The sequence below is a fragment of the Scyliorhinus torazame genome, chromosome 15 (assembly GCF_047496885.1).
Source record: "Scyliorhinus torazame isolate Kashiwa2021f chromosome 15, sScyTor2.1, whole genome shotgun sequence".
Classification (NCBI taxonomy): domain Eukaryota; kingdom Metazoa; phylum Chordata; class Chondrichthyes; order Carcharhiniformes; family Scyliorhinidae; genus Scyliorhinus; species Scyliorhinus torazame.
The window spans coordinates 72,713,039-72,735,154 of record NC_092721.1 but is presented as its reverse complement, the minus strand read 5'-3'; the positions used below and the strand labels follow the sequence as shown (position 1 = coordinate 72,735,154).

Sequence of the window (22,116 nt, the reverse complement as noted above, 5' to 3'; positions counted from 1 at the left end):
GGCGTAATTTGGCTGCTGTTCCCATCTGCAGCCTTTAAACCCTTTAAACAGCCACTCCGTGGGCTGGATTCTTCACCCCGTGATGCCAGAAATGCAGATTGCGATTGGGTGGCGAATTGGGTATCCAGCCGAAATCGAGGTTCGCGCAGAACTGACTTGCTGGTGGCAGGATGGGGGTTCATGCCCGTGTGCCAGTGGGACAATGCTAATGGATGCAAATAGGACCTAATGACTCATTTGCATCCACTTAGTGGGCTCATCACCAGAGTGTCCGAGCCCTTGCGATTCTCTGGTCCTCCGGCTGTGCTTCACGTGGATCACTCCTGGCCTTTACCAGTGTGGCCCTGACATGGTGGACCTCGCCATGGGCCAATGGTGTAACCCCTTAAGGGAGTTGCCCCAAAGTCCACCCAAGAGCTACCCTTCCCCCCCACTTGCCCTCCCCTCCCAGAGACCCCCTGGCTAGGGGGAACCTTCTGAAGAAGGATCAAGGACATTCCTAATTAAGGACTTGACCGCGATGAAGGAAGAGATCAAAGTGGACATCCAGGTGTCGGTCAAGGTGGTAGTGGAGGAGGCACTGGTCGGCATGCGGATGGCGCTTGGTGGAATGGGGAAGAAGCTGAAGGCTCAGGGAAAGACAATCCAGGAACTCAAAAAGGCATCGACCGCCCAGAGCGACAGGATCAATGCTCTGGAATCAGAGATAAAATGGTTGGTGGTGACCCAAGGGAGCCTGAAGGTGAAGGTCGAGGACCAGGAGAACCGATCTCGGTGACAGAATATTTGAAAAGTGGGCCTTCCAGAGGGGATCAAGGACAGGGACCTGACGGACTCCATGGACCAGATGCTGGGCAACCTGATTGGAAGAGACAGCTTTTCAAAGCCACTGGAAATCGACAGAGCCCACAGGTACTCCGATCAAAGCCCAAGGCCGGGAGCAGCCAAGGGCGATAATTGCCAAGTTACACAGGTACCAGGATCGGGAAACGATCCTGCATTGGGCTCGGCAGATCAAGGCATGCAGTTGGGAAGGACACAGAATACAGGTGTAGCAAGACATTGGGGCAGTCTTGGCAAAGGCCAAGTTTAACCACGCAAAGTCGGCCCTGTAAACAACTTGGGATGTTATTCCCAGCCAGGCTCTGGGTGACAAGAATAAAGGACGCTATTTCACCACCCTGGCAGAGGCAGATATGTTCATGCGGGCAAAGTGGCCTGGACAAAAGGCAAACGAAGCAGCGATGAGGAAGATGCGCGGGACGGTACTGTCTCATATTGAGTAGGTGCACTAGCAGCGGAGTACAGGAAAGGGGGATAGAGGAGACAGAGAGAACAGCAATTGATTGGGCATGAGGAGAAAGATCAACTCCGGGAGGGGGGCCACCAGATTAGCGGGGAAAGCTAGCGGCAGGAGATATGAAAGAGAGGGGGGTCGCGGGACATCTCGTAGTGGGGACGGAGTGCCTGGCAAGTGTGGGGGGGAATCACAGGGATAGGAGTGGAAGATAGGAGGATGCATGGGGGGGGGCAGGGTAGGGCACCATAGGCAGCCACTTTGGATGATCCCTGAAAAAAGGGAAGCCCCGGAGTGCAGAGGCATGTCCACCAGGTAAATATGGTTGATCCCTCCGGAGCGGCGAGACAGAACACCCCCATCAGGATTATCAACTGGAATATTAGGGGACTTAATGGACCAGTGAAAAGACCAGGAGCTGGATTCTCCGCACCCCGACGCTGAAATCGTGTTTGGCGACAGGGCGGAGAATCCAGTTTCCCGCATGAAATCGGGCCCGGCGCTGGTTCCGCGATTCTCTGCCCCCAGAAAAGCAGCGTACTTGGGGAGTGTGCCGCGTTGAGTATCCACCACCTGAGGCCAATGCCTGAGGCCCGTCCGGCTATTCCTGCCCCCGACTGGCCAAATTCCTGACGGTGCATTTCTAATGTGGTCCTGCCGTTCGGGAAACTCGCGTGGCGGCTGTGGACTCAGTCCGCAGTCGCCCTCCAGGGGACGAGCCGATCGGAGAGCAGGGGGGCCTCATTCGGGACTGGGCTTTTTTTGTACGGACGGTCCGGGTGGGGCGAGCGGCCGATTGGGGGCACTATTTCCACGGTCCAGGTCCGCGGGCTAAGTCCGCCATGGAGCACGGCGCAGCCGCTGGAGGCCGCCGCCATGCGCATGTGCGGCCTCTGACCTGGAAGTGTTGGGGGCCGTATCAGCAGCTGGAGTTGCTAGCTCCACGACAGCTGCCTGCTAGCCCCCTGCAGGGCTGTGAATCTGTGGCCTTTTGACGCTAGTTTTCCTGGCATAAAAGAGCACAGTTTTCACAACGGCGTGGGGACATAGTCCCGAAAACGGAGAATCCAGCCCAGAGTCTTCACCCATCTAAGAAGTTTGAAAACCAACATAATCGTCTTCCAAGAAGAAGGACCTATGGGAGAAAGACCGACTGTGGGTAAGGAAGGGTTGGGTGGAACAGACCTACCATTCCTACTATGGGATGAACGCTAGGGGAGTAGCCATACTGATCAGCAAGAGGACTGCATTCATGACGATAAAACGGTCATGGGCCAAGGGAGACGGTGCATCATGGTCAGCGGTGTCCTGTACGGGGCACCAGTAGTCCTTGTGAACGTGTACGCACCCAACTGGAACAACATTAAGTTTATAAAGAAGACCATGGCGGAAGTCCCTGACATAGATCCTCTTCCACATTCTGGGAGGCACTGAAGGTGGTGATTTGCGAAGAAATTATAGCCTACAAGGCTCATAGAGACTGGGAAGAAAGGCGGCTAGATAGCAACACAATCCTGGAGGTCGACAGATAGTACTCCAAAGCTGCGATCGTAGAGCTTCTGGCGGAGAGGAAAAGGCTACAAATGGACTTTAACCTGTTATTCACCAGGAAGGCAGTGTTCCAACTCCTCCAGGCATGGGAAAAAGCAGGCAGTCATGAAGGAAATAGCACAGGTGAAGGACAGCAGAGGTGGCCTGGTAGCTGAACTAAAAAATGTCAAAAAAGCATTTGAAGCCTTCCAACAGGGACTGTACACCTCCGAGCCCCCCAATGGGGACTCGGGGATAAAACAGTTTCTTGATGGACTGGACATGCCAGTCGTGGGGCACAACAGACGGGTGGGGGGGCGGCGAGGGAGCTGGAAGCACCAATGCAACTGGGGGAAGTCGCATCAACTCCATACAGGCAGGAAGGTGGACCCAACGGATTCCTGGTGGACTTCTACAAAGAATTTGCACTCCCTCGCCCTGCAGACTCACTGGTGAGGGGCACCCTGCCCCCAATGCTAACACAGACCACCATATCGCTGATACCCAAAAAAGACAAAGACCCAATGGAATGTGGATCATGAGGGTGGGGGGAACAGAGCCCGGGGGGCGGGGGGGGGGGGGGGGGGGGGGATGCACGGGAACCATCAAGGCCACAGAAAGCAGACAGGAATGAGGGGGGGGGCAACAGAGGGGAGAGACCCAAGGAAACACCAGGGAGGCCGACACAAGACCAGAGGGCCCCTCACAAAGCTACAAGAGTAAAAGGAACGCCAGAACAAATTATCTATGGTGAAAGGAAGAGCCTAAGGTAGGACCGGGAGACAGCAGAAAAGGGGAAGGGGGGAGCAGAGGGGAGGGGGCAAAGGGGGGTGGAGGGAGGGTGCCGTAAAGGAACAACGCATAAATTGTAAATTAGAACCATTTCATCCATTTCTTGTACAGTGTAAAAATGCAAACATTAATTAAAATATATATACAAAAACAATATGTCAAGTTCAAACGTCTGTGATATGAAGGTAGAAGTAATCCCTTTAATGTGGTGGAAGCTTTTGAAGTAATTTTCTCACGGTCAATTTACAGCCCTTTAAAGTATAGAAGCCTGTTTGTATTCCTAGAAACTAAAAGCTTTGAACTGCATTGTTTACATTCAATTTAACGTCCCTTTGCCTCCTAAAAGTTTTTTGATTGACAGACCAGGGCAGTTTCAAAGAGGAGATTGAGATTATTTATTTGCCTAGATCTGCATGGATCCATTAACTCAGGAGAGCAGCTAGTTTTCTAACCACACTTCTTTTTATGAGGCTGCCTCTTTGTTCTCAAGTGCTTCCTAGAAAGATCGGCTGCCTGCTTCCTCTCACATACCTTTGAATTTGGCATACTGACAGACTTTTTAAAGGGTTTAGGGGTACATATGAGAACTCTTTCATTTTATTATGAGAGAACTTTAATTTTTGCTTAATGACTGACTGTTTAACGGGTTTAAAGGCTGCAGATGGGAAGAGCAGACCAATAAACCCCAACCCAGGACAGGCCCTCTATCTGAGCACCTTCAGCCCAGCACAAGCCGCCCCTGACTCACGGGTCCCCTGAAGGACCTCCCTTGGCAACAACTTCAGGGAGGGTACTCACCCCCTTGCCACCGCGCGGACATCAAGGTGCCAGGCTGGTGCTGTCAGGGGGCAGGCCTGGGGGGGAATGAGTGGGGGTGAACATTAGGGGGGAGTGAGGGGGTGTACTGAGAGGGGGTGCCCTGCCAGTAATCTGGGGGGTGACGGGGGTGACGGTGCTGCAGCAGCATTTTGGGACTGGGGAATGCGAGATCTACCAGAGAGAGTAGATCCCATCCCCCTCAGTCCCAGCAAGGACTCAATTGAATGGCACTGAGCACCTGTTTGAGGGTTCAATTTATTCGAAGTGCCATGGAATGGCATGTTGGGGTCGCTCCTAAGGCCAGCAGGAATCACTGTGGTTTTCCTGCTGGCGATCAGAGGAACCGCGGGCAGAATTTCACGTGCAGTAGTGCCAAATGCCTGACGCCCCTCATGCCTTCTGGCAAGACTACACTTGAGAACACTGAAGGCGGACGATGTAGTAAAGCTAGAGCCCTTCTCGAAACTTGTGGCAAGTACATTTGTATAATGTTCATGCCTTGCTATGTAATACAATGTGAGAATGTCATAGAAGCACGTTCTTAATTTCAGTACCCACACAGAGAACATTAGATCAGTTGAAGAGTTGCTGGAAAATGTACTTGGAAAACCAGATTTTGACATTTTGCTAGAAATGGGAGAACAGACTCCTTTCATGCATTATATATTTAGGTATGCCAGTACAGCACAGCACCCTGTTTCATTATCACACCTCAGCGAAAGGAAAGGATGTACTTGCATTGATATTATGCTTACCACATCCTCCGGACATCCCAGACCACCTTGGAATTGATGGATGACTTTTGAAATGCAGTCACTGTTATAGAAGCAAACACAGCAGCCAATTTGTGCGAAAGGTTCCACCAATGAGAAGAGAGTGAATGGCAATATAACATGTTTTTAGTGCTGCCACTTTGAAACAGAATCATCTGTATGAATCACTGATCTCCTCACAAAACACACTGCAAAGCCAGATGAATATGGAAGTGTGCAGTGACAGATTTGTGGTTAAACAATTGTCTCACTGCTGTCTTCAATGGTACATTGCTCCTGGGCATCAGTGATGGAGCTCTCAGTGACACAGGCCACAAGCACCATGAGAGTGTCTTCTGTCACCAACCACGCAGATGCTATAAGGGCACGGGATGTAGCTCTAAAAGATGGTTTCTAATCAGCACCAACATGCTTGGAAATTGGCAAGAGACATCCATGAGGCAAAAATTCACAGATTTCATAGTTGTCCAAAACTCACTGCTGATATACAATTGACAAGAGCATGTGGCCAGCACCAAAATGGATGCACTAGGAACAGATCACGCCTGTCTCTCAGGACAATACATCTAGCCCATCAAGCATCCCTGCTGAAGTGCTGTTCTATGTGGCTAAATAGCTACAAAAACACCAAATATCTATGTGAATAGGCTCAAGCAACCAACACACCAGCAGTGATTGAGGAAGATGCACAGAGTGAGTCACAGTACTAGGGTAAAGTGGAGGGAGTATTGGTGCCTACTGAAACCAAGATAGTTATTGAGAGACAAGCATTATTTCTGCGTCTGTTGCAGCAGCTAAGAATTCAACTTCCATAGGACTAACTGAGACTCCTTAAAAATCTAATGTCTAAGGTTGTCAATGGCTACCAGTATCCCAGAAAGCTACCAGTGAAACCCTGCAGCTAGTCAGCAACTTTTTTCATAAAAGAACCGCTTTAGAAAAGTAGTAGGATAAATGTAGTATATCACACATAATCACATAATGCATCAACACAAAGGAGAAGCATTTACAGAGCATACAATGGTTTGAAAAAAATGTCCTGTACTTAATTAGTATATTGCACAGAGGATTTATATGTAATTATTTTGTATAATGTCAGAGACATTGATTGAATTGAAGGTGATATTTTAGGAAAGTTTATTTTGTAGTTGTTCTCAAGCAGTTTGAGAAATTGGGCAACTTGGATACTTGTTAAGTGTCTGATGAACTAGCCTTTTCAGGTTATGCAGATATTTCACCAACTCCTTCCTCATGGATGCTGCTCTTACCATCCTGCTCTGGCATGGCTTCAATGGGTTATGCTTTTGTTGGTTGACGGGTGTGGGGTGGGTTATGCAGCAGCTGACAATGATTTGGGGACCCTGGGTTCTGTACTGCTTGTGTTCTCTGATACTTTGAGAAATCAAATGCCATCCTTGTTATCTTCCTACTGCTTTTTGCCATAAAATAAAAATATCTCCAGAGCGGCCTGAATTGCAGTCATTGACCTGCATGGTGCTAGGATGAGGATCTCAGACCAGCTGCACAGTCTTAAAAAGCCCTTTCAGTTCATGGATGTCACAGCATTGTGCATGAGTTCAGAATGTAGAATTGGCCATCCTGCTGCTACCGGTACATGAGGAAGATGGCAGCTCTACGAAATCTGAACCCCTCCCACTTCCATACCTGTGCAGAGAGAACTGGCTCACACCAGTATTTGTTTGGGAAGAGTTGGTTGCTTACAGTTTGAGGCTATTCCACTTTTGACAGCTACTGGTAATGCCGTACCAACGTTAGGTCTTGTCTGCCAGTGGTGTACAAGAGTTGCTTCTCTGCCAAACCTTATTATCCTGAAGCACAGACCTTCAGTCAACGCCACATGATGGTGCCAAGATAATATATCTGATGGGCAGAATAGCAGTCGTACAGTACTGTATAAATTATGTGACCTGGGCTGGAATTCTCCAGTCGTTGCGACCAGCTTGACCCAAGGGTTTCTGGGTGGCATGGGGTGGCTTCAATGGGAAATCCCATTGGCAAGCGGTGGGAAGATAGAATCCCGCTGGCAGCGAATGGCACGTCACCGAGAAACACGCAGATGGGGAACTAGAGAATCCTGCTCCTGATGTCTTTAGAACCCCTTTCCTTCGCACTTTTGCTGGCCTTCCTTAACTAAGTTACATGCCATGGGAGCACAGAATATAATACCCATATCTGGCAGATTTCAGTATTGTGAAACTATTATGATTTGACCTGTGACTACTGACTCATGGCTATTGCCTACTCAAGGGTTCAAGTCTTGAAAATATTTACTTTCAATTAGTTAGAAGTCCCAATAATAATAATAAACCTGCCTTCAGCATTGTGGCATAGGAGCCCCTTCCCCACCTCTCCAGCTCGAACCTCTAGGTCCAAAGTTTTTGAGAGAATGGTATGTATTCCTAAATATATTTAAAAAGAGAGGCTCAGAGAAAATACGAGGAAAGGTCACTTACATTTCCAGAACAAATGCGAGTGAAATGAGAATATCTTTTTCTCCTGAAAATACTGCTTCTGAAAATCCATTCAGAAGCCCATTGAATAATGGAGCACCATAACCACTTTGAATAGAAAGTTAAGACTTAAACATTGAACGGTGGTTGGATTGTTTTGCAGAGGCAATGGCACCCCAGCTGAAAGGTCAGTAAGAGCGTGCCTCCACACGGTTGTGAAAACACAGTCTAATTGTATGGCTCTCGGGTGGTTAAGTGGCTCAGAACGTGATTTCTGCCCCGATCCAGGAGGGTGTCCCGCCTCTGAGGGCTGCTGGTCAGGCCCAGGGGTGTCACCAGGTGCAGTGGTAACTAGTGAGACTTACAGTCAGTCCCCATACGGGGCAGTATGGAGGTCAGATTGCTGGGCAAGTGGGCTGGTTTCACCAGAGCCAGGCAGGCCCCAATGAAGGGCGTGAGGGGCTGCAATCAGGTAGCCAGAGATGGGGCAGGGAACAGAAGTGGAGGCAGTGATCACCATTGATGGGAGGAGGTGGGGTTGTGGTCACCATTCGCCAGAGGGTGCTTGAACAGGAAGGACCTCTTCCCCAACCCTTGCAGACAACCTATCTACCAAGTTTCACCTGACAGCCTTGCCAATTGGTATAGGCACCTTTCATTGCTGGGAAAATGCTAGTGGTGATGGGAGGAGGTCCTTAAGTAGCCATTAGTTGCTCATATAATACTAATAATAATAATATTTATTGTCCCAAATAGGCTTACAATGAAGTTACTGTGAAAAGCCCCTAGTTGCCTGTTCGGGTACACCGGGAGAATTCAAAGAGAACAAAGAAAAGTATAGCACAGGAACAGGCCCTTCGGCTCTCCAGCCTGTGCCGACCATGCTGCCCGTCTAAACTAAAATCTTCTACACATCCGGGGTCCGTATTCCTCTATTTCCATCCTATTCATGTATTTGTCAAGTGCCCCTTAAACGTCACTATCATCCCTGCTTCCACCACCGCCTCTGGCAGAAAGTTCCAGGCACCCACTACTCTCTGTGTAAAAAAACTTGCCTCATACATCTCCTCTAAACCTTGCCCCTCGCACCTGAAACCCATGCCCCCTAGGAATTTACCCCTCTACCCTGAGAAAAAGTCTGTGACTATCCACCCTGTCTATGCCCTTCATAATTTTGTAGACCTCTATCAGGTCGCCCATCAATCTCCGTCGTTCCAGTGAGAACAAACCGAGTTTATTCAACCTCTCCACGTAGCTAATGCCCTCCATACCAGGCAACATCTTGATAAATCTCTTCTGCACCCTCTCCAAAGCCTCCACATCGTTCTGGTAGTGTGGCGACCAGAATTGAACACTATTATCCAAGTGTGGCCTAACTAAGGTTCTATACAGCTGCAACATGACTTGCCAATTTTTATACTCAGGCAAGCATGCCGTACGCCTTCTTGACTACGTTCTCCACCTGTGTTGTCCCTTTCAGTGACCTGTGGACCTGTATACCTAGTACAATTCAGAATGTCTAAATTACCTAACAAGCACGACTTTTGGGACTTGTGGGAGGAAACCGGAGCACCCGGAGGAACCCCACGCAGGCACAGGTAGAACGTACAGACTCCGCACAGACAGTGACTCAAGCCGGGAATCGAACCTGGAACCCTGGAGCTGCGAAGCAACAGAGCTAACCACTGTGCTACCATGCCGCCCCTATTGGCCCAAGGATGGACAGGTAGCCCAACGCCTATCCTGCTTCTGGTAAAATTCAGTGGAAGCAGGTAAGACACAGGCATGACTTCCCTGCTGTGCCACTCGCTTTTACTACCAACCTGCCTGCCTGCCCTGCTTCTGCAGGGCAAGGTTGTAAAATTCTGGGCATACAGTTCAATGTTAACCGGTGAAATTCAAATTCAATTAATAATCTTGAATTGTACAGCTAGTCTCAGTAATGGTGACCACAAAACCATTGCCAATTGTCATCAAAAACCACTTATGTCCTTTGGGGAATGAAATATGCCATTGTTGCCTGGTCTGGTAATAATCGCTTATTGTCACAAGTAGGCTTCAATGAAGTTACTGTGAAAAGCCCCTAGTCGCCACATTCTGGCGCCTGTTCGGGGAGGCCGGTACGGGAATTGAACCCGCGCTTCTGGCATTGTTCTGCATTACAAGCCAACTACTTAGCCCACTGTGCTAAACCAGCCGCTACTACACCTGACTCCAGACCCACAACAATGTGGACGACTCTTAACTGCCCTCTGAAATGAAGGGGCAAGCCCCTTGGAATAAGGGCAATTTGGGATGGGCAGCAAATGCTGGTCTTGCCAGCAACGCTTACATTCCACGAACACAGAAATTAAATGATTACCTGAGTGTAGAACATCAAAACCAATAATGACAAATTCAGAAAAAAAGAATTGTGAATTTCCAAAGGGAACAATTTGGGGAAACCTAATCCTACATTTTGGGTCTTGGTCAGTGTGTTAACATCTGTAAAGAATTCTAATCACTGAAGTCAACCAGCAGAATGCTACCCATTTTCACAATTGCTTTCCAGGTGTGAGCAGTCTGTGCAGATCCCAGTGTCAATTGTCATTGTGGAGACACCTCTCTCCACAATGATGATTAGGAAATCAAAGGTGGAGAGTATAAAAATTTGATCGTGTTTTTTTGCAGAATATAACAATAGGCAGAAAACCAACTAATCTCATTGCAGACATTATAGCATCAAATCACGTATTCGTGAAAGTTTCAGCTTTCCGATCACACCTAGTGCAGGCTGAGAACAGTAGGAATTTTAGCTTCTGGTCCTGAAAGTTTTTTTTTAGGGAAAGTCACTGGAACTGAGGTACATATCAGAAGAAGGATGCTAAAATAAAGTCGAGCTTTCTATGATTTACAAGTGGGTCAGATAATGAAGTAGTGAAAAACATGGAGTAGTTTTAATAAGATTCCTCCAAACATAAGTATCTCAATGTTTTGAGTGAAGTGAACATGACAAAGATCCCCAAATAATCAAAGGAGGCCAATAACTAACCCAGAGGCACAATAAATTGAGGAAAAATAGAGGATGTGATTCTCCAGCATTACCCGCCATCGGGATTTTCCCGTCTCGCCGAAAGTCAATCTTAAGAGTATTTAGTAAGCACAGAAGAGGACCGTTCATTCCTGAAGCATGGACATGTCTGAAAGTAGGAAATGCTGTGAATACTCAGCAGGTCAGGCAGCATCTCTGGAGAGAAACAGAGTTAAAGGGTGGAATTCTCCGGCCGTTCGCTGGCGGTCGGATTCTCTGGTTCTGCCGGCAGCGTACCCTCACTCGTGGGTTTGCCGATGGCGTGGGGTGGTTTCTATGGGAAATCCCATTGACAGGGTACGGGAATGGGCGGCACGCTGGCACAGTGGTTAACATTGCTGCCTCACAACACCAGGGGCCCCTAGTTTAATTCCGCCGTTGGGTGATAGTCTGTGTGGAGTTTGCACTTTCTTCTCGTTTGGTGAATGGAGGTAGAATTCTCCATTCTTGTAAACTACAACATAATGAAAGAGCTGAAAATGACCTCCTGAGAATCTGCATGATGAGGTGCAGTGGTTGTCTGTGCAAGTGGCCATGTCAGAATCATAGAATCCCTACAGTGCAGAAGGAGAAATCAAATGTTTTATTGAACAAATCTGATAGATCAAACCTGACATTCTGCCAAGTCTTACCACCAAGCACCAGTTTTAATTAATTGTAGGTGCAAAATAAATGCAAGCATCTATCTAAAAGGAAAGAGAGGAGTGAAGAATAATACCAAAGACAACACTGCTGTTACCATAAAATATGATCTCTAAGGTTTGACTGATTTCATGACCACACTCCAAGGGATACAATTTTAATTCGTATTGATATGAAATTATGGTAGTTTATGAATTGTTCTCTAATTTTTCAAATGCTTGCTGTAGATTTACAGCGTAGGTTGGGTGCAAGGTCTTACAATATGCTTAACGGTCATTCATTAATAAACAAAGAGAAAAACAAAATTTGATTCTTTGTGGCAGCTCTAACCTTTTCACCTATTCCAAGAATCATTAATTTTCATATGTTATTTTCATATGGTTAATTCTCTAGTTTCTATTGTCATTTTACTTGGATAGCCTTGGTTTTTAAATAAATAAATACATAAATAAGTACATAAATAAATCTTCAAACCTACCATTGAAACCTAATATTTAATACAGTTACATTTATACATAAATATATGGAAGAGGTTCCATATTAATATCCCTTAACATATATTGTATGTGAAATGTATTTTTTTTAAACTTGGGAAAACAAATTCTGATAGTTTCTATTTTACTTAAATTTTGTTTACATGAGATTGCCAAATAATTTTCCAACAGCTGACAATTGTACTTCTGGATATTTAAGTACGAGACCTTTAAGCAATAGCAAGGCATGTCTGTATGCCTGTCTGAGCAATACAAGGTGCCCTTTTCACAAGATCTTCTACCAATTCCCTTTTCAAAGATGCCTAAAGGGGAATACTCAGAAACCTCTCATCAATCAATTAGATTGGAGAATTTTCCTTGAAGAAGTGGCTTAACAAGAGGTGGAAGTTTGCGCTTTCTGCACAATAGGTGTACACTTGTGTAACCGTGAAGGAATAATATCTGTGATAACTTCAGTACGAGCCTGTCTCTGAAGTACAGCAGGAGATTTGTAGGAGTTTGGCGATTATTCCTCTCTAGTCACATCCACAATGAACCCATGCATAAGCACTATTGTGTCAACAGTGCCATCATGTGGTAATATGGCTATAAAATCAGACATTTCTGGAAGAACCATTTTAAGAAGGGAAAAGACGACCTAAGCTGCACACTGAAATAGGTGTTCTGCTATCAGGCTGTCTGAGGGTGAAGCAGAGTTGCTTTGTCTCCCTCCAGCATTTGTAAAATATTATCACTCTTGATTGCATAATTATAGACAACTGGACCTGTAATCACCTCAGTTTGAAGAGATGACCCTAATTATTAGCTGCAAATGTCCAGCTGTGTGATACTGCTAAATGTCAGACATTGTAGAGCACAGATGGTCCTGTCAAAGCTTAAGAAATGTTCCTGTTTAGTGATTTTGGGTTACATTTAAGAGAATAGGATTGGAAAAAAATCAGAACACACTCCATAAAAGGCTCCATATTTTTAAACAGCTCCTTAAATATTTGCAGTGAACAAAACTGAATTAGTGCATCAGAAGGTTACCTTTCTGGGAATTCAGAACCGTCTATCCATAAAATAGAAAAATAAGCCTCTGCTTTCAACAAAATGCTTGAATGGTTTTGGACAGCGGGACTCCCTTTAGACATTCTATGCGACAATAATACAACAGTTGATTCATGAGTGCATTATTTTTTGAATAATTGATAAATAATCTGCAATGCATTATCTGTTCTCTTATTTAAGGAAGACAAAATCATGCCTGCAAAGTTTGAAGAAGAATCTCTCATCTGGGTTGCTGCAGAACAGCCAGTCAAAGACCATGCCTTCTTGAGCCCTAAGATTTTAGAATTGTGTGGTGACCTCCCTATATACTGGCTCCGTCCAACATACACAAAAGGTAACCTGTGCTGCTGATGAAGCAACAACTGTTTATTGCTGAAGTCTTAAGCCTACATAGCAATGGCTTCAGATGAGACAAAATGCTTTTGGGGAACCTACATGTAGGACTTCTTGAAACAAAAAAAAATCGGTTAGTGTTTTAACCAATCTACAGCCATGAACTTTAATTTTGAGCTTCATGTTTTCACCCTTGCACTGATGCTGTGCTCAAAAATCAGGCTTGCTCAACCACAACATTGATTGGAAGCATAGGTCAGCATTCTGGACATACACGTCATTAAAATTTATACTTTTAATAAGTCAATTGATAAATAAAAATCAATTGTGGAATGAGAATCATTGAATGGTTACAGTACAAAGGGAGGTCATTTGGCCCATCGTGCTGTGCCAGTTCTCTGCGAGACCTGGTCTCATCTGGCACATTTTCCCCATAGCCCTGCAAATTCTTTCACCTCAGATAATAACCCAATTCTCTTTTTGAAGCCATGATTAAATCTGCATTCACCATAATCTCTCAGACTGTGCATTCCATATCCTGACCATTTGCTGTGTACATCAGCTATTCCATCCGTCACCATTGCTTCCTTTGTCAATCAACTTAAATCGGTGTCTTTTGGTTCTCAACTCTTCCACCAAAGGGAGGACATCTATTCTGTCCAGACCCCTTATGACTTTCAGCACCTCTATCAAATCTCCTTTCAACCTTGTCTTCTCAAAAGAGAACAGCTCCAGCTGCTCCTATCCGCCCATGTAACCAGAGTTCATCATCATCCATGACTGAGGGCAGCACGGTAGCACAGTGGTTAGCACAGTTGCTTCACAGCTCCAGGGTCCCAAGTTCAATTCCCGGCTTGGATCACTGTCTGTGCGGAGTCTGCACGTTCTCCCCGTGTCTACGTGGGATTCCTCTGGGTGCTACAGTTTCCTCCCACAGTCCAAAGATGTGCAGTTTAGGTGGATTGGCCATGAAAAATTGCCCTGAGTGTCCAAAAAAGGTTAGCTGGGGTTACTGGGTTAGGGGATAGTTTTGAGGTGTGGGCTTAAGTAGGGTGCTCTTTCCGAGAGCCGGTGTGTCGGGGTAACATGGATTGCAAATGGATGCAGTTATACTTGAAAGTAGACTCCAAACTGTGATGTTGGTTCAATACACTTTATTGAACTTGTTAAGCAGTGCACACAGTTCGCTGTGGGTTTGACACTCTACTAATCTAAGCGTGCTTGTTATAACTAACTAGACCAGACTAGCTCTGAGCCACATGTAGAAGGTGCTAACTGATCTATACACCCTGACTGTCACTACAGTTGTCACCAGTGGGAAAAAGGCAGAGTGCTGATGTCTCGTGTGTTTTATAGTGGGAGACCACCCGTTAATGTTCTGCCTGGTGATTGATTGTGTTCTGTCCTGTGTGTTGATTGGCTGTACTGGGTGTCTGTCACTGCCTGTCTGTATCTCATTATGTACATGCGTGCATATCATGACATCCCTTTTTTAAAAAGAAATGTTGGTTGCTTGGAGCAAATGCGACTGTATTTACATGTATGACTATTTACATTAAATGGCGAGTGGACGAATATATACATGAGAGGTGTCTAACGTACAGATACAGAACAAAATTTACAAGATAAATGTCTATAAGTCCAATCTTTGGGGCTTGCGTGGGATCCTTGTCGACCGCCTGAGAGGTGGAGGTGGGGATGACGGCGCCTTGACCGGCGGGATTGATGCCAGATTGGTGGCCTCAAAGAACAAAGAACAAAGAAAAGTACAGCACAGGAACAGGCCCTTCGGCCCTCCAAGCCTGTGCCGACCATGCTGCCCGTCTGAACTAAAATCTTCTACAATTCCTGGGTCTGTATATCACTATTCCCATCCTATTCATGTATTTGTCAAGATGCCCCTTAAATGTCACTATCGTCCCTGCTTCCACCACCTCCTCCGGCAGCATGGTGCGAGATGTCCGGAGGAGGCATAACAACATCTGGAAAAGTAAGATCTGGTGGAGGGCAGGCAACTTTGCGCAGTGCCCTTCTGTTGCGCCTGACAATGGAGCCATCAGCCATACGAACTACAAACGATCTGGGAGCAGCCTGTCGAACAACAACAGCTGGAGCTGACCAGCCTCCATCAGGTAGCTTGATCCGAACAGCATCTTCCGGAGATAGCACAGGCAAATCGGTGGCATGAGCATCGTACGTCACCTTTTGCCGGTTCCTCAGTTGCTGCACCTTTCGCAGCACTGAGAGGTGATCCAGGTCTGGTAAGTGTATGGCTGGAACAGTCATTCGCAGGTCTCTATTTATGAGGAGTTGAGCCAGAGACATACCGGTGGACAGAGGGGTTGCCCTGTATGCCAACAGCGCAAGGTTGAAGTCAGAAGCAGAGTCCGCAGCCTTGCAGAGCAGTTGCTTCACTATATGGACCCCTTTCTCAACCTTCTCGTTGTACTGCGGGTAGTGTGGGTCGAGGTAATGTGGTTGAATTGGTACGACTTGGTGAAATTGGACCACTCTTGACTGTGGAAGCAGGGACCATTGTCACTCATGACAGGGAGTGGAATACCATGCCTGGCAAATGTCTCCTTGCAGGCCTTGATGACTGTCCTTGATGTGAGGTCTGACAGCTTCACAACTTCCGGGTAATTTGAGAAGTAGTCTATGATGAGCACATAGTCACGCCCATTGGCGTGAAAAAGGTCGATTCCCACCTTGGACCACGGAGAGGTCACGATCTCGTGTTGCTGGAGTGTTTCTTTTGTTTGAGCAGGCTGGAAACACTGGCAGGCCGCACAATTGAGGACCACGTTGGACATGTCCTGGCTGATTCCAGGCCAATAGACAGCCTGCCGAGCCCTGCGCCTACACTTTTCGACACCTAGGTGTCCCTCGTGGATTTGTTTGAGCACTAAGCCCTGCAGACTGTGAGGAATAACAATACGACCTAGCTTAAGGAGGATCCCCTCGACGGCTGTCAAGTCGTCCTTCACATTAAAGAACTGAGGGCATTGCCCTTTTTGCCAGTCATTTGCGAGGTGGTGCTGATCACTCTTTCATCTGAGGCCGGGAGGTTGCTGGCTCACAGCTGCACCTGTGCCTCAATCTGGCGGATGAAGTCAACCTGTTCACAGGGCGAGGTGATGGAGCGGGACAGGGCATCTGCAATTATCAGCTCCTTGCCTGGTGTGTAAACTAACTCAAAATCGTACCTTCGGAGTCGAAGGAGAATGCGCTGAAGCCTGGGCGTCATGTCATTCAAGTCCTTATGAATGATATGGACCAAGGGTCTGTGGTCAGTCTCCACTGTGAATGTAGGTAGACCGTAGACGTAGTTATGGAACTTTACAATGCTGGTTAGGAGGCCCTGGCACTCTTTTTCTATTTGGGCGTACCTCTGCTCAGTGGGAGACATGGCCCTTGATGCATAAGCAACTGGAGCCCAGGACGAGGAGTCATCCCTCTGGAGGAGTGCCGCACCAATGCCATCCTGGCTTGTGTCAGTGAAGATTTTTGTTTCCCTGTCCGGGTCAAAAAATTCTAGTACCGGAGCAGTGGTGAGCTCTGCTTTGAGCTCGAGCCACTCTGCTTAATGTGTGGGTAGCCACTGGAATGCAGTGGACTTCGTCACCAGATGCCTGAGAGCCGTGGTGTGTGAGGCCATGTTGGGAATGAATTTTCCCAAGAAGTTCACCATTCCGAGGAAGCGTAGTACCTCCTTTTTTTCTTCCGGGGTCTTCATGGCGTTAATGGCCTTGACCTTGTCCAAATCTGGTCGCACACCCTGCTGGGATATTTGGTCGCCCAAGAACTTGATGGATGACATGCCAAAGGAGCACTTGGCCTTGTTCAGCTTGAGGCCGTTTGCATGGACATGACGAAAGACTTGTTTGATACGAGATATGTGTTCCTCGGGGGTCGTGGACCATATGATTACATCATCTACGTAGATACACACACCCTCAATGCCCTCCATCATCTGCTCCATGATCCTGTGGAAGATTTCAGAGGCTGAGACAATGCCGAACGGCATACGGTTATAACAGTACCTGCCAAATGGTGTGTTAAACGTGCAGAGCTTCCTGCTGGACTCGTCCAGTTGTATCTGCCAGAAACCACGCAATGCATCTAGCTTCGTGAAGAATTTGGCGTGTGCCATCTCACTGGTCAGTTCCTCCCGCTTCAGGATCGGGTAGTGTTCCCGCATTATGTTCCGGTTAAGATCTTTGGGATCTATGCATATCCGCAACTCCCCCGAGGGTTTCTTCACACAGACCATCGAGCTGACCCAGTCAGTCGGTTCCGTCACTTTATGCCCTGGTCTTGGAGCTCCTGTAGCTGTGCCTTTAAAAGTTCCTTCAGAGGAGCCGGCACCCGGCGTGGTGCATGGATTACAGGCGTGGCATCAGGCCTGAGTAGGATCTTGTAGCAGTATGGCAGAGTACCCATTCCATCAAATACATCCGGGTATTGAGCAAGGATGTCATCAATGTCAGCCTGAAGATTCACATTGGAAGAAGACATGGCATGGACTCGCTGTACGAGGTTGAGTAGCTTGCATGCATGGGCACCGGGCAGGGATGCCTTATCAGGCTTGACGATTTCGAATCTCAGTGTGGCATTGATGGTCTTGTTGGAGACAAATAGATGACAAGATCCGAGTGCTGTTATGGCATTGCCATTATAATCGAGGAGCTGGCAGGCTGGCGGAAGAATTTTGGGTTGCTTTTTAATGCGGTCAAAATCAGCTTGAGATTGGCAGAAGCACCAGTGTCCAGCTTGAACTGGATGCTGCATTGATTAACTTGTATGACAGCACGCCATTCGTCTGCGGAATCCACATTGAGGATAGATAGGCATCTTGCTGAATTTGAGGAGGCATACTCACTACTGCCCACACGATAGGGGAACTCCAGGCAGTCGTCCTCTGGATCCGTAGTGCTACCAGGATCAGAATCCAGTAAACCTTGCTGTACACATCGAACGCGCTTGCATTGAAATTGGGATCGCTGGCCCTTGACTGGTGGTGCAGACCTGCACAAGGCTGCATAATGTCTAGGCTTCCCGCAATTTAAACATCGCCTGCCTTTTGCAGGGCATTGCCGCTTTAAGTGGGCGGTGCCACAGTTCGGGAACGTCATGACGTTGACATCGTTACACTCCGTGCATCGTTGCACCTGCGTAGTTTGGTTTTCGGCCGCTTCGTTCTCCCGTTCGTGTTGCGCATGCGTGGGGTCCTGGGAAAAGTGCGCAAAATGGCCGCTATCATCGATACTGAGGCGCTACATCCGGGTGATGGCCTGTACACTCTCTGCCGTGTGGGAGGCAAGTTTTTCGTATTCTGCCGATTTGAAATGGGAGTACCAATTTCTCGCATGCTCATGCACTATACACGTCTCGATTGCGACTGGCAGGGTCATGTGCTTAATTTTGAGGAGTTGCTCCCGCAAGAATTCGGAGTGCACCCCAAACACGATCTGATCCCTGATCATGGAATCATCAGTGGCACCATAATTGCAGGACTGCGCTACACTCCGGAGATGAGTTAGAAAGGATTGGAAAGGTTCATCCTTACCCTGAAGGCGTTGCTGGAAGATATAGCACTCAAAGCTCTCATTTGTTTCAACTTCACAGTGACTGTCGAACTTCTCTAAAACGGTCTTGATTTGGTCTTGTCCTGGCCGTCGGTATAATTGAGCGAGTTGACAATCTGGATGGCTTGGTCCGCCGCAATTGATAGGAGCAGCGTGATTTTTCTGGCATCTGACGCATCCTCGAGGCCTGAGGCCTCAACGTAGAGAAGGAGCCTTTGTTGAAGACCTGCCAGTTGGCGCCGAGATAGCCGGAGATCCGTAGCTGTGGAGGGGTCTGGATCTTCTCCATGTCGCTGGAAGGCACTTGCTGGTCGTCACGGAATCACTCGAGGTAAGCCACTTAGAGAAAGTAGACTACTGGTACCATGTTGTGTTATTCACCCTGAGGTAACACGGACTGCAACTGGATGCAGTTGTACTTGAAAGTAAACTCCAAACTGTGATGTTGGTTCAATTGAACTTGTTAAGCAATGCACACAGTTCGCTGTGGGTTTGACACTCTACTAATCTAAGCGTGCTTGTTATAACTAACTAGACCAGACTAGCTCTGAGCCACGTGTAGAAGGTGCTAACTGAATAATACACTCTGACTGTCATCACAGTTGTCATCAGTGGAAAAAGGCAGAGTGCTGATGCCTCGTGTGTTTTATAGTGGGTGACACCCTCCAGTGTTCTGCCTGGTGAATGGTTGTGTTCTGTCCTGTGTGTTGATTGGCTGTACTGGTTGTCTGTCACTGCCTTTCTGTATCTCATTATGTACATGAGTGCATATCATGACACGGTGCAGACTCGATGGGCTGAATGGCCTCCTTCTGCACTGTAAATTCTATGATATCTAGGATTCTCTTGAATCGTTTCTGCACCATTTCTAATGCCTTCACAGCGTTCATGAGAACTGGATACAGTGTTACAATTGAGGCTGAACCACTGTTTTATGCATTTTTATCAAAATGTCCCTGACTTTGCACTTTATGGGTGGGATTTTCCAGCCCTTTTTTCCGGTGAGATCTTCCAGTCCTGCCAGATTTGAATGGCCCGCTGCATCCACTGCGGGGAAAACCGCCACGTCAGGGCTGGAAATTCCTGGCCTATGTCTCTATTTATAAATCCCAGGATCCAGTATGTTTCTTAACCGCATTCTCAACCTGCCCTGCCACCTTTAATGCCTTGCACACATATGGGCGGTACAGTGGTTAGCACTGCCTCCTCACAACACCGGAACCTGGGTTCAATTCCAATCTTGGGTCACTGCCTATGTGGAGTTCTCCCCGTGTCTGCATGGGTTTCCTCCGGGTGGTCCGGTTTCCTCCCACAGTCCAAAGATGTGCGGGTCAGGTGGATTGGCTGTGCTAAATTGTCTCTTAGTGTCCAGGATGTACAGGTTAGGTTATGGGTGTCATGCGAGAGTGCCTTTAAGAATTGGATGTTGAAGAAATGTACCTTCAACAAATGAAGCTGATCATATTACTGAAGTGATGTCAAAGGGTGGGGGGAGCTAAGCTGAGCTCACTTCTGCTTTTGCTTTCAGTTTGAGAGAGCAGCTTGGGTGTGTCTATGTGTTTCCAGAGAGCTGCAGGAAGAAAAGCAAGGTGCTGGAGCTGAAGTCAACCAAGCTGATATATCTCTGTCATCCAACAGAAAATATATATATTCTGTGACCTGGTGTGTTACTGTTTTGAAGGTTTGAAGCCTTTTGGATGTTTGAAGGAACATTTTGAGGGATTATTTAGTGTTGTATTATTTTCGGAGTTATCTTTGAAGTAAGGGGTGTGACGGGATCCAATGTTGATTTAAAAGGTTAAGTTGAGTTCATGGAATAAACATTGTTTTGTGTTTAAAAACCAGGTGTCCATAATTGTAACATCACACCTGGGGAACAAGCCGTGTGCTTCAAAAGCAGCAATCCATTAAAGGGGGAGGGTGGTTGAACTCCATGATACATTTTGGGGTTCTGAAAACACCTCGCCCATAACAATTGGGGGCTCAAGGGGGATAAAAGTCTATCTATTGAATTGGGTTTTGTGAACTTAAAGACAGTGAAGGATTGTTGCTTTTCTGGTGTGGTATTTTAGTTTAAGTGGGGAGAGTGTTGTGAACAATGGCTCTTTCGGAGGCTCAGAAGTTTTTGGGGGTGGACGCGGTAACACGTGATACCTTACGGACAGAGACTAAAAACAGACTGTTAGGTTTGGCAAAAGCATTGCAGTTAACACTGCCTAGCAAAATACAAAAAGATGAGGTAGTTATGGCGGTATCTGCGCATTTACGTTTGCCTGTGATACATTCTGACTTATTAGATATGGCAAAGCTCCAGTTGCAGATTAAGCAATTTGAACATGAAAAAGAATTAACGAAACTTGAACATGAAAAAGAATTAAAGCGGCTTCAATATGCAATGAGAGAAAAAGAAAGAGATAGAGATAGAGAGGAAAAAGAAAAGGAGAGAGAAGAAAGAAACAAAGAAAGAGATAGAGAGGAAAGAGAAAAAGAGAGAGAGTTTGAACTTCGGAAAATGGCTCTGAAACATGAAAATCAGTTAAAATTGGCAGACGCAAAGGGACACGTACAATTGGAGGAGATGGATGAGAATAATGAGACAGAGCCTCATCGTCGAAGACGTGGTGCGGATCTATTTAAATGTGGCCAAGCATTGCCAAGGTTTGACGAGAAGGAGGTAGAAGCCTTTTTCATTTCATTTGAGAAGGTAGCTAAACAAGTGCAATGGCCACAGGACATGTGGGTATTACTGATTCAAACAAAGCTGGTAGGTAGGGCTAGTGAAGTGTTTGCATCACTACCGGAGGAGGTATCTGGAACGTATGAGGGGGTGAATAAATCCACCTTAAATGCATATGAGCTAGTGCCTGAAGCTTACAGACAAAGGTTTAGACATTTAAGGAAAGAATTTGGTCAAACATACATGGAGTTTGAAAGGCTCAAACAGATTAATTTTGATAGGTGGATAAGGGCTTTGAAAATAGACCAAACGTATGAAGCTCTCAGAGAAATTATACTTTTGGAGGAGTTTGAAAATTCAATTCCTGATGTAGTGAGAACTCATGTGGAAGAACAGAGGGTTAAAACTGTGAGATTAGCAGCAGAAATGGCAGATGATTATGAATTAGTTCATAAATCAAAGATTGGTTTCCGACATCAGTTTCAGCCGGTGAGGGATAGAAACTGGGGACATGAGAAATACTCAAGTGGTAAAGGTAAAGGTGATCTGATGGGAGACAATAAAGAGAGTGTACCTCAGA

General features: G+C 46.7%; 1 protein-coding gene across 2 annotated transcripts in view; it reads left to right on the top strand.

The window, feature by feature from the left end:
- Positions 1–22,116, top strand: part of cnmd (chondromodulin) — a 100,872-nt gene that overhangs the window by 31,410 nt on the left and 47,346 nt on the right. For both annotated transcript variants that reach the window (XM_072476306.1, XM_072476307.1), the window contains exon 5: positions 13,119–13,272. In XM_072476306.1, the coding sequence (XP_072332407.1) occupies positions 13,119–13,272 (154 nt within the window). The remainder of the gene's footprint in view (positions 1–13,118; positions 13,273–22,116) is intronic.